The sequence below is a fragment of the Anser cygnoides genome, chromosome 14 (assembly GCF_040182565.1).
Source record: "Anser cygnoides isolate HZ-2024a breed goose chromosome 14, Taihu_goose_T2T_genome, whole genome shotgun sequence".
NCBI classification, from domain to species: domain Eukaryota; kingdom Metazoa; phylum Chordata; class Aves; order Anseriformes; family Anatidae; genus Anser; species Anser cygnoides.
In genome coordinates this window covers 15,694,064-15,707,112 of record NC_089886.1, presented here as the reverse complement: position 1 = coordinate 15,707,112, position 13,049 = coordinate 15,694,064, and the positions used below count along the sequence as shown (strand labels likewise).

At 39.3% G+C, this 13,049-nt stretch overlaps 1 protein-coding gene across 3 annotated transcripts in view; it reads right to left on the bottom strand.

The window, feature by feature from the left end:
* Window positions 1-13,049, bottom strand: part of SLIT3 (slit guidance ligand 3) — a 512,041-nt gene that overhangs the window by 58,487 nt on the left and 440,505 nt on the right. For all 3 annotated transcript variants that reach the window (XM_048064726.2, XM_013178499.3, XM_013178496.3), the window contains exon 28: window positions 2,615-2,712. In XM_048064726.2, the coding sequence (XP_047920683.2) occupies window positions 2,615-2,712 (98 nt within the window). The remainder of the gene's footprint in view (window positions 1-2,614; window positions 2,713-13,049) is intronic.

Genomic DNA, 13,049 nt, shown 5'->3' with positions numbered 1-13,049 from the left:
TACTTCCTCGCAGCCTATAATCTAATGCAACGTTTTCCCATCTTGAGGAGCACAACTTACATGCATGCAAGAGATTTCCCACCATAAAAAAAAAATCTCAAAATCTTTTTTTTTTATTTTCCCCTTCATGAACTGTTCCATCCCCACTCCACACTTCTCTAAAACATACTAAAGCCCCACACTCCTGTTCTGCAGAGTAGGGAGGGACAAGGATGCCTTAGTGGACTGGCTGTATTGAAACTTGGTGAGGAACTAGAGCAGCGCATAAGCTGAACATTCAATTTTATGAATAAAGATTTTGACGAGATATGGTTTTAAGGGTCTTTTATTAGACCAACCCAAGCTATATAAATAACTATAAAAGCAGAAATCTTCCCTAAAAAGCCCCTAACGTTGTTAAGCAACATAACCACTCCTGCTGTTTTGTAAAGGATCTCAAAAACTACGTCCATTTGGAACCAAAATAAAGCCCCTGAAAATGTGAACTTCATGAGAAAAATTCAACAGTAGCTTTTATATCAGCTCATTCAAAGCATTTTTTTTTTCTTTACTTTCTACCATGGAAGAAAACAAAAATGCTGAATAAAAACCTGAACCAAAATAAAAACTGAAGCCTTTTATTCCAGTATTACAGATATTATGAAATGTTTTACTAGCACATTTTTAGTGTCAACCGGGTTTTGCAAAATGAGTACTGAGTGACAGATAACACAATACAGTTTTGCTTTGGTACAAGCTGGCCAAAGCCATCTAACCAGTATTACATGAGGGTGACCTAAAGGGAAACTGAACTATAGAGCAACAGTCCATTATTTCTCTTGAACAAAACCTGAACTTTTACTCCAAAAATTGCTGGGCTTGTTAAGACCTGAATCAAGAAGAGGACTATCAGATCACCAGTGCTGAGTAGTGGTCTCACCAAAATCTAGAGTGCCGTTCTGTCAAGCACCGTGACCATTTGCACGTGCTACGGTCTGCAGAACCTCTGCATCCCACCCTCATGCACTAACGTGACCCACGCATATGTCTGTACCCAGAGGACATCCTCTGCTGCTCTGCTCTGGGTCTCATTGCAGCTGCTCAAACAGAGCTCCAGATGGCCTCATGGAAACATGCGGCCACGTCTTGTGTTCCAGTGGTATGGTGGAAAGCCTTGGGCTGTTATTTGTAACAGAGCCCAGCAGTGTCCCTTTCACCACCATCAATGCACACTTTTCCATTGTAATATCATCAGTTCGCTTCTGCTTCCAGTGTGTGCTGGAGCTGTTTCTGGAGTAGGGGGGGAGGAGGAATTTTCTTGAGAGTTGGCAAGCCCAGAGACAGAGAAGCTTTGAGGTACTTCTCCCTTTTTCTTCTTCACCATTCATCCCACCCCCACCCACAGGGCAAGAGGGAAGCTATTCTGTGCCTCATTCCCAGATGAGGGGTTTGGGGAGTCAAGAAGCCACAGTGCTCTGCTGGAAATATAAAGGTGTTGTGCCTTTGGCTGGGGAGGAGGATGGAGTTGGTAGTCTCTGACTGCACTGAAGTCCTGTCAGTCACCCAAACTTTCACCTGGCCCTTTCTATTTTGAAGAAATTGTATCTTCTGGCATAAGATGATACGGGTTTGCTGACCTGGTTAACAAACAGTCAACCTCAGCTGGAATAGTCCTAATCACAGCTGAAACCAAACTGGAACTGAACTACAAAAATGTACTGGTTTGATTCCCTGCTTACCCCATTTATAAACTGTGCACTTGTGTGTCTCCCTCCAGCTGTCCCTCCCTCCGTCCTTCGCTGAGAGAAGCTATATATAGGAGAATATATAGCAGCAGCCTGAGTAATGCACACATGCTCTTAGAAGTGAGGTTTTCATATGTGCAACTGAAACAACATCATGGTGTGCTCTTGCACATATTTTGTGCAAGAAATAGCATGAATTCTGAGGACCTAATCAGTGAAAATTTGAGGAACGATTTTCTAAAAAAACTTCTAGCAACTTTAATGATAACTAGTGGCCAAAGCCTCAAACTCGTATTTTCTTAGTTGTAAAAAAATAGGGCTTGTAGGCGCACTAATCTCCCAACAGCTGCATGAAAAAAAATCTAAATTCCTCTTGCAGTCTCCCCATCTATGTTACATCTTTCTTATGTGGGAAAACTGAAACCCATAATATCCAGCTGTAAAGGTTACTCTCTTTGCAAGCATTATGCCTAAAAAGATGCGGCAATCTCTCCACATTTTTAATTGTTTCTTTAAAGCCTGTTTGTCTACAAGATTCAGTATGAAAACATTTTGCATCTGGTTGTCAAGCAACAGATGCTTATTTTACAAATACAAAAAAGGGTATGCGTGCGTTTGAAATGCCCCAAGGAAAATTAGCATACAGATAACACAATGCAGATCAGGGAGACCGCTCAAAATAACTCTTAGAGTATGTCCCATTATGAGAAAATAAGGAGGCCTGTTTCAAAGAAAACAATATGTCACCAATGAAACCAGATTAAATTTTTTGTCTGGTAGATAGAACTGTCACGTGCAGCAGCTTTTACAAAGTAGTCATTACAGTTCGTTAATGTAAAGTAGAAACATTTATTTTATCATCTCATTTTAAATGAACTTTGCGTTATTACCTGAATCCATCCTTATTTGCCTCGGTGAGGTGGCAGGTCCCTCCATTCTGACATGGATTTTGAATGCAAGAATTAATGGGCACACTGCAGTCCCGACCCTATTTGGGAAAATTCAATAGAAAGAAAGGTTAGTAAGATTCATGCCATCTGAATCAATACCTATAGCTCCCTCACCCTATTTGTGAGGCTACTTACAGTACGGCTATGGTCTTCAGAAGCATCACATCACCTAATGTTTTTTATTGATGGCAGATACCTTCATCACTTAAATGAGAATTTGGACAGGGTGATTATTCTAATCAATGGGACGGGTGGGTATCTTGGTGTCATTTGAGTTTCAAGATATTGGTTAACTCTCTCATTTTATTGTTTTAAGGAAACAGCTGGTTTTATCGATACTCTAGCACACTTTAATCCCCACTGATAGTTACACTGAAAAGAATGAATCATGACCAAAGGTACGCAGAAGGCCATGCACAGTCAGCTCAAGACCACAGAGTCAGCACTCATTCAACTGCATTTACCAGGTACTCAGTTAAAAAAAAATGTAACAGTGCACCATACTCATTACTGGACATTGTGAAAACTTAAAGGAGAAAATCCATTTTATCCTGGGAGCTGAGTTTGAGTTTCTCTATGGAACACACTGAATCCTGTTTGATATCATTTTTCAATCAGTTCCTTCTTAAAGATTGCCCTAAAATATACATCAGTTCCAACTGAACTTCACTAGCTTGGGCAACCTTCACTGTTACCAACTGAATTTTTATTGACTCTTCAAGGCATAGACATCTTTCTCTGATCATTACATTCTACTGATTAGAAAAAGCTATTTGTAAAATTGGCAAAAACACCAAAGAAGTTGTTCTTTCCCTTCAGTTACTGTCACAGTAAGGTGGAATAAAGACAACTGAAAGTCTGACAGTAGTCAAGGGATCTGTGCAATCAAAACAAGTTCAAGAGATTTCTCTACTCTTCTTATTGAAGATCCTGTTAGCAGTGGCCTTCTGCCAGCTCATCTACTGGAAAGCTGATACATGACTGCAATCAAGATGAGAAAAATATCTCAGGAGAAACATTAATTCAGTCAAAGTTGCTGGGATTTTTGGCTTTGGTTTAAAAAATATTCTTATTGTACTTGAGAAGAATAACAACAGTGCATCTATTCGGAAATCTCTAAACAAAGAGGGCAGATTCCAACCCATGACACCAATTCATAACAGCTGTAACCTTTGTGTATTAGTTTTGAACATCATCCTACCTCTGCCAACTCTCCTTGCTGACAACACTCATCAGAAGTCATTCCTTTCTCCACTGGCTTTGCAACACTTTAGATAGCTGGTGTGATGTACCAATGCGGGGAACACTCAACAGACATTTATGTAGCCTCATTTTTTTAAGATTGCTGTGTTGTGGAAATGGAGCATCTTGATGCTTCATCAATATACTGCACCTGAGAGCATCACCTGTTACTTGTTTTTCCATCTAGCTTTGAGGCTTTGCTGCTCTCACTTAAGATATGTTACATTAGAATTAAGAATGGGCTTTGAGAAGCCTAACACTGTACTTGGCAGATACCTGACAGTGATTAGCTTGTTTCAGGATGGCTACAGTGGGGTCTCAGGACGGTTATACAGTGGGGTATAGAAAAGGACTACTAAAATGTCCAAGGAGATGGAGCAACTACTTTAGAAGAATATATTACAAAGACTAAGACTTCGTAGTCTGGAGAAAAGAGAGCTAATGGGGGTGATATAATTCGTGTTTACAAGATCATGGAGGTGGTAAATGCAGAATTTGTTACTCATCATTTCCCTCAGCAGAAGAGGAACAGTTACTGATACTAGAAGATGAGCTTAATACAGTTAAAAGAAAATACTTTTGCCAAAGTATAAGCTTCTGGGACTTTTTTTTCCCCAGAGGAGGTTGTGAAGTCATATAGTTTAGGAGCCACTAGGCAAATTCATGGACAACTGAGTCAAGACAGATATGAAAGGCAATAGGCAGACATCAGCATTCCTAGTTGGATGATGGTGGGTGCTGGGAGAACCAGAGAGGAGTGCTGACCAGGCTTGTGTCCTTTCCTTTAAAAGTAAACACTTGCTGCTGCCTGCAGTACAGACAGAGTGCTGTGGTAAATGCACTACAGACCTTGCATGGCTTTTCTCATGCTTTTATGTCAAAGTTACTTGAAAGGCTTACTTGGCTCTCAACAAGGAAAATGTTCCTTAGCTTGTTTCAAAAGTCCCTGAACCAAAAGTACTTGATTTTGTGCATTATCAGGGAATAGATCTCTCATGAAAACCACACTAGGATAAATTTGATCAATTTGTCAATGGCTGCATATCTGTTTGGGAAATCTTGCCTACTTCTTTGTAGAAGTTTTGCCTACTTCTTTGTAGAACAAATAGGCTGGTCACATCGTTCAAATGGTTCATCACTGACCACTTCTAGCTTACATCCTACATTGACCAGAAGAAATTCTTGCGCAGCTCTTCACAGGTGTCCCCATTTCCGATGACGTGCCCAGCCCAGAGGTGGCAAGCCAGTAGGAAAGGGACTGTGCTGGTTCTGCGACTGCTCAAGCTCTGCGCATGCTTTTAGTACTGTATAAATAATAGTAGCAATCTTAATTTGTCTCTGGAGTGCTCACCTTGAAATTGGTGCAGTCTCAATAAGCCTTATCAAATGCAACAACAACAACAAAAACCCTACCACCCCTCAGCAGCCTGTAAGTGGGATCTTCCTACAGAGTTCATTTGACCAGGTCTGCCCACTCATGGTGCTAGGCTCTCACCTTCACATCATACATTTCAGTTTCCCACATACTACCAATGTCTTCAGTATTTTGTTGGATAGGACATACTGCCATCGTACTGTGAGAAAAACTGAGACACGCAGTAATTATACGTTCATCCAATACCACAGAGGAGCTTTATTACAGGAATAGGAGATGAAATGCTATTTCCTGAGGCTGTGGCAGCCACCGCTGCCTCCCAGCACTCCCCAGAGAGAGGCAGAAGCTTTGTAGTTTTAGATTTGTGCAAATACAAGGCAACACGGACATCCTTTTTCCCTGGTCCAATAAGAAGGGAAACGTTTCCAAACAACAACAGAAATACCTGGCTCACTGTGAGTTCATTCCCCCAGCACAGCAGTGCAGGCAGCATGCAAGGTCCTCACCCAAGACCTGGCAGAGAGAGTTTGTGCTTCATCCATACTGCATTTACCAAACAGCCCGTGCTTCTCCACTTGAAATCCTGAGCCCCCTAATGTCTCTGGGAAGAACTGGGAAACTGCCGAGGGAAGCTCATGCAGGTTTTATTTTGGCACCATGCGGTCTGCAGCACTTTGCAGACGCAAGTTACACAACATTAACTCTAATCTGCCTACCCTTCTGCAACGCTGCCTGGGCTCTGTCCATCTGTGTTGTGAATCCTGTGTGCCTACCATGTTATCCTAGCGGAGCTGGAAGATGCCACCTCTTATATTTCTCAGATCACAAGTACTTTTCCCGTGTCCCTGAAGAACAACCATTTTATAGATACTTCACTAACATCAGTTACTTCTGTTTCATACAAACTCCTCATCCCTGTATCATTAGCGTATAAAATTCTTTGAAGCCAAGCAGAGCAAGATACAAAGCAGAAACCACAGCATTTTTTTCCCAAAGGTTTTTATCACAGTTGAACACTATAAACAGTCCCATCACTTCTATGCTAATTATTCAGATTATCTTGAATGTTCTTGTAAAAATTTAATAAAGATAAATGTTCAAATGAGAGCAAGGCATTTTCAGTCTCTCATTGGCACATGCAATTGCTCATGACTTAGACTTAGCTTTCATTTCTTTGCTGAACGTGGCTGAATTATTGGCTTCTTGGGCGTCAGGCACCATGGAAACCAAAGAGTACGTGCTGCTGAATCAGACAATTACAACACTAAGTTGCTATGTGGCTTTAGGAAAACCAGAGTCTCTCTGACTCAGTTTACTCATTTTAATAAACGGGCAACCACCACCTATTCCCTCTCTAAGGATTATCTTCTCTCAGTTGACGTTATCAGTAGCACATGGAGAGTCTGCACAACACGTACAATTTCTCTAGCACAGAAGACTGAAAACCAAAGAATTCTGAGAGCAGAGAAGCTGCAGAAAATATTGCTACTAATAAATCTATAGCAAAGCAAGGCCATTTTATTCCCGTATAAGAATGCCACTACCCAGAAAAGCCTAAAGACATTCTAGAAACATCTTTCAAATGAATAATGCAATTCTCTAGTCTCAATTTACAGAAAGACTATTCTTACTGGAAAAATGGAATTGCTGTCAACATCAGTAAAATTAATTTATCTGTGCATTGGGAAAAAAAAATCTTTGAATTGCATTCCCCAGAAAGAACTATTCTTACAAAGGAGAATATTGTATATTTGCTTCAAGACTAAAGAGCCTTTTAATGAAGTCTGAATCAGGAGAAGAGGTGCAGACTTTGTTTCAAGGACAGGCAAGAAAACACGACTGTCTCAGCAATTCACAGAAAGAGGATGAAGGTCCCTCTGTGTGCAATATTTTATTTCTATTAAGCTGTAATAAATTTTTCTTTAGTCTGATAAGAAAGCATCAGATCCAAAATACGTTTATATAATTTCTCTCATTTTCTGGAGAAGAGGAAAGGATTAGGTGTTGAAACACAGAATTTCTGCAACTAATCAGGAGACATATAAGTTCTGACTTCAGCTGACTCTTTAAATCTGAAGTACCTCAACTGGTCCAGATTTTAGCTGAGCTAATCCAACTCCAGATTTTCAGTGAACGAGAACAGAGACTGTCCACCATGCTTGGAAAGTGTCAGTTCTTCCTTTATACTCAACAGCAGTTAACCACACTGGGCACTAGTGCATATACAAGCTGTTGCTCACTACTGCTGTGCCAAATGCTGGCCTTTACAAGTATCCAGCACTGGAAAACATGACATCATGATTAGCAAAACACACAAGCACAAGCAACAAAAACTAATATGGACCTCAGCAGGAAGAACAAAGGATAATGTGATTAAAAAGTGTTCATTTGCTTTGATACTATTTCAGCCACCACAATGTTTTTTTTGTTTGTTTTTTTTTTAAATTAATTTTCACAAATAACAACATTGTCTGTGGAGACTGAAATCTTCATTCGGGATCACATGGCAGAGAGCTGACCTGCATTCACTTTATTGTGATCCTTCCCTGGTTTCTAGCGGCTGCAGGCACAGCTCAGAGACGGCAGCATGGAGCATACCACAGCCACAAGGCAGCAACCTGGAACAGAAAGCTCTCACTGCTGGCTGCAGCACGAACATGATGCAGCCACTGATGGAGACACCTGCAAACAGCAGAAATCTCTCTGACTTCAGTGGTCTGCAAACAGGGAGACCTTCCAGCTGATTACAGCCTTGTTCAATGACTTCAGTGTTTTAAATCATGCTGGAAAATGAACTATAGAAGAAAAAAACACTAATGTTTATTTAAGTTGTTAACTATATGTAATGTGTTCATAATAAATTTTATTTAGATGATATATGCAGAGAACAGATGGTAGTGTTCGTGTGTTTAGTAAAAATACTAGACCAAGACAAATAAAGCTGATAGAGATTTTAAATTAAGAAGTAGGAAATTTTCATAAACAACTTAATTACCATGCTCTAAATACAGCTAAATATTTTAGGAAAATCAGAAAAAGGTTACCGGCTACAAAGATACCGTATTGCAAACCTAGTCCTTTACATTCCTAACAGTGGAAGTAATGCATCCACACCCAACATTAATACACTAGTCTTATTAGTGTCCTGGACAGAAGATAATAAACAATCATTAATTGAAGGGAAAAGACCGAGTAAACGTACTTCATGAGATGCATGAAAGAAAATTCACAGAAAGATAAACAGATGTACATTCTTTTTTATGACTGCACTCAGGAATGCTATTCAAGCTTAACATATCTGCCAGCTTTACATTTTTAAACTCCTAATATTGTGAAATTAAGAAACACTTACAAACACAGACGTAGCTTCATTCTGCTTCCACAGAGCTTTAGAAGTGTTTTATTAAACAATTTATTGACTTAGACTGATTGCTTGAGTGTTAAAACTACATCTGCATGTGCCAGTGGGATTTGTTCATACATTCAGACCTACAAAGGTTTAATAAGCAGAGTAAGGAGCTAAATGTGGTGTGTAAACAAGTCATGATTCCTGGTGCTTCATATAAAAGAATGAGAAAAGATGGGATGAGAGGAGAGGGGGAAGAACATCCAGAAACAACAGAATACACAGAAACAATAGAATTCAGTTTAAAATCTTGAATGGCTTTTTGACGTGAGTTTTGCTTCTTTCGTGCTTAGGAAAGTGAGAACTATGATCCAAGGTCTTCCTCAAGTTATGGCATTCAGCTATATAATAAGGTATAAACTGATGCTACAGTCTTTTACCTAGTGGTATTTTTAACAGCACCTTTTTTCTCAATTTGAGACCTTCATCCCCCTGTCATAAATGGTCAGAATTGGACAGTAAACTGAAATATTCTCAGGGCAGGAAGGGAAAGAGATGTTTTACACAAAGTTCGATCTTGTAAATCTCAATTCCACTAGAAAATAAAGCTAGGAAATAAGACTAAGTACTCAGCAGTTTCCCTGTAATAAATATATTGACAAGCTATAAATGCAAAGGAGAAACAGAATGAATTGTGTAATTAACCAAGGAAGCATGATGCCATGAATTCAACTACACAGCAAATACACCCTGCTACGAGCTTCAGAGGAAAAATTCTCTCCTTAAGTTCTGTTCATGATTGTGTATTTCAGAGCCTTTCATTGTAAAGAAACTCAGTATTTGCTACGTCAAGATTTTTAAAAGGAAAAGTTCTAAGTGTACTGCAAATCGTAAAGCAAGTCATGAATGCTAACGTGCCATCTTATGCTAATTGCAGCACGAAGGACTTGGACACCTTAGCGATCGTTGCAAACAAAGCTACTCAGCTCTGTGAAGGGAATACTTAGATACCAAATAATTAGAGATGCTGCAAACTGAGTGAAGGATTAAGCTAACTTTAAAAAATAAAAATTAATCTAAAATCTCTTACAGGAAGGACTAAGAAATATATTACTGGGAATCAGCCTACCGTCATTTTGCCAATGAAACCATTTACAACTGATTTCCTAATTGATTGCAATGGTACAAAGATATAATTAGACAGCTTACAAGTGGTATCTATACACAGTGGTCTAAAGCTCTTCAGTAGATACAGGTGGTACTGTTTCCTTATTTATGCTCTTTCTAGCCATGGATGCAATGGCTAAGCCTCAATCTGGAAAAGATGCAGATGACGCTCATTGGCAAGGTGAAACAACTACAAGAGCTGGCAGGGTGTATGTTAGATCCATCTGCTTAGGCATATATACAAATTATTTGGCAAGGCAAGGATAATATCACAGTAATTTTGGATCAGACCACTTTTAGATTGCCAGGTGGAAGCAGAAAGATTTTGATCATCTGTTGTTTGCAAAGCGGTCGTGACTCCCTCTTCTGAACACACACCTTGCTACAGACATCCACGCCTCTAGGTGAGGATACTCACAGTGGTTAGGTTATGAATTAACTATTTCTCTTTAGTCATCTGTCCCAATAGGGTAATAAAAGTGCACCTTATGATGACTGCTGCTTACAAGCCAATTAATTTAACTTGAAAAAATAATTCATTTAATGCATTTCTGGTTTTGAAAAAAAGTTTTAAAATAAATATGAATTTACTTAGACAATTTTTTGTTGTTGTTGTTGTTGTTCAGTATTGCTTTTATACAGCTGTACTTACACTTTGACACCGAAGCAGAACAAGAAAATCCACCCACTGCTCACAAACATCATGAGAAATACTATTTGCTAAATGGCATTGATGTCGGATTATGAAAAGAAGATAAATTGTTATTGATTTTGTTGCTGCACCTCTCCCCCCTACCATTTGGCTGATTTAACTGTCTCTGAAAACTTCCACAGCATTAGTGTCTGAAGTAAAAACACAGATAACAGTTATTTATATCCCATCGTCTTCAGCACTGTATAGCTAGTTGTCTTCTGTGTCAGTCTAGCTACATCTGGCACCTGATTAAACAATAATTGGGCATGGCAGCAGCACTTCTTAGTGACTTCCTTGTCCTTGTTAATAAATCACAATTGTCAATTTACAGCAAATTAGGAGAACTCTGCTCTCCTAAGCCTCATTTTATTTAAATCACAAAGATTTATGATCCTCCAGAGTATAATATACCTTCCATTACCTCCGTAGCTAGTAATCAAGAATATGCCTGTCAAAGTCAAAATGCAATGATTCATCATATTATTTTTTAAAAACCCTGGTTCTTCTCTGATGACTACAAATTTTAATTCTCTATGGATATCAGAGGTTTATTTTGCAATTATATTCATTATGTTGTAAATTCTGATTGTCCTTCTAAACCTCTCCTTACATGAGCTTTTTGGGTTTCAGTGGTCTTTTGGTCTTTTAATCGATGACAAAAGATATGTCAGTAATCTATCACAGAGTTGATTCGCATTGTACATAAGTGAACCTAGTCCAGAGGTGTAAAACTGGATGAGGCACATGCTCTAAAGTTTCCAGGGACACTAGATCAACTGGCTGATGCAGATCGCTGTGTGAATGCGTAGGGAGATGGAGAAGAAAATGAGTGACATTGAAAATAGTTGATTTTGCCCAGGGTTGTGCCCCATACATAAAATCCAATCAAAAATATTTGATATAAAAAAAGACATTGAATGTTTTATATTTAGTCTCTAATTCAGCCAATGCTCATGAACAAGAACAATGTTTTGAGTACCCTCCAAACACTAAGGGGCCTATTTCTTTTAAAATACATGCTGCAATGACAACAAAATCTTCCCCCTCAGGCTATCAAAAGCTAGTGACTCTTTATTAACATGAACATTGCAGAGAGAGTTATAAAGCCTGGACGTTGGTACAGAAAACACAATTCCTAATAATAAGAAATAGGAAATAAAAGCAAATATAGTAATTGTATTTTAAACTTATTACTCCAGGCAATGGATCTATTCTTAACACTTAAGTAATTGAACAGAGTCCGCATGAGAGAGGAAGGACACATCACATGCAAGACCTAATAAAAGCTGCAATGAAGCAGGGCTTACATGATAAGAAAACCTCTCCAAAGCACACATTACATTTCTGAAATAAATAGAGTTAAAGATGCTGGAAGAATCTCTCAGAATAAGCCTTTGCTGGCACATGTCTGTCTGTTAAAGATGCAGGGTTTTGGTGTGGGACAGTTCTGTACTGTTAAGAGGTTTCTTACTGAAATCTATGCTATATCAACAAAAATGCCTTTGTAATCTGTTTTGCTTGGGGAAGCTGTGTGAAGCTTCCCGTACAGGGCTTGCCCATTCAGAGATACCAGCAATCCCTTCTGGCATAAGCCAAGCCTAATTTGATAGCGGATTGAACTGTGACAGGTAACACAGGGAAGGCAGTTTTGTTTTCTGATGCAAACAAACAAGCACATTAATTTTTCAGACTACTACAGAAATCAAACATGCCCACCATGATAATGAGCAAGAGCACTACATTTATTTCAGAGGCTCTCAGAAGTACAAGGAAGGGATCCCCAGGGGGCTGTGGAGGACGGCATCTGCCCTGCACCAGCTGTGTTGGAGCCTGACACCGGCAGCAGCCGAGTGCAGACAACTTTGGTACAACTTTACCAGCAGTGTACGTGCACTTACACAGTGATCTACTCATTCTGTAGCTCATCTATTGTTTCTATTAATAGGAGAGAGTTTACTCTTACGCTATAAAGCAACTTTTCAGCTTAGCCTGCTTACAGCAACTTCTCCTATTCCATCATCCCCAAAGAAGGGGGGGAAATAAGGCAACCAACCTCCCAGGACAACCTCTGTTCATGTTCTCGGACAACCAAAGAAACCCAAAGGCCATATCCTTAGTACAGTCAGTGCCAAGAAAGCCTCAAGGATAACAGATGACAGACAATCACTAGAAAATCTTAACAATAAGGATTTTCAGCTGTGACCAACTACTTCAACTGATTCAATTATGTGGAAACTGTGGGATGCTGAAAATTAAAAGCTGGTTAAAGAGAACTTGATTAAGCAGAGTTATAGCAACCAGTAATCACCTGAAAGACAGATAAACCACAGAGGAAGAGAAATTATTATTTAGTGTAATAGGACCAGGCAAACATAAGAACAAGAGCCTGAAATTCAGACTAAAAGCCAATAAAAACTTCTCCTGTACCCTGGGAAAAGAATGATTGGAAGCCTTGTCTCTTACGGCTTTTTGCATTAGACCAGAAAAACAGAAGTAAAAAAATAAAAATAAAAATGGGAGGAATGATCCACCCTTACAAGAGAGTGAAGAT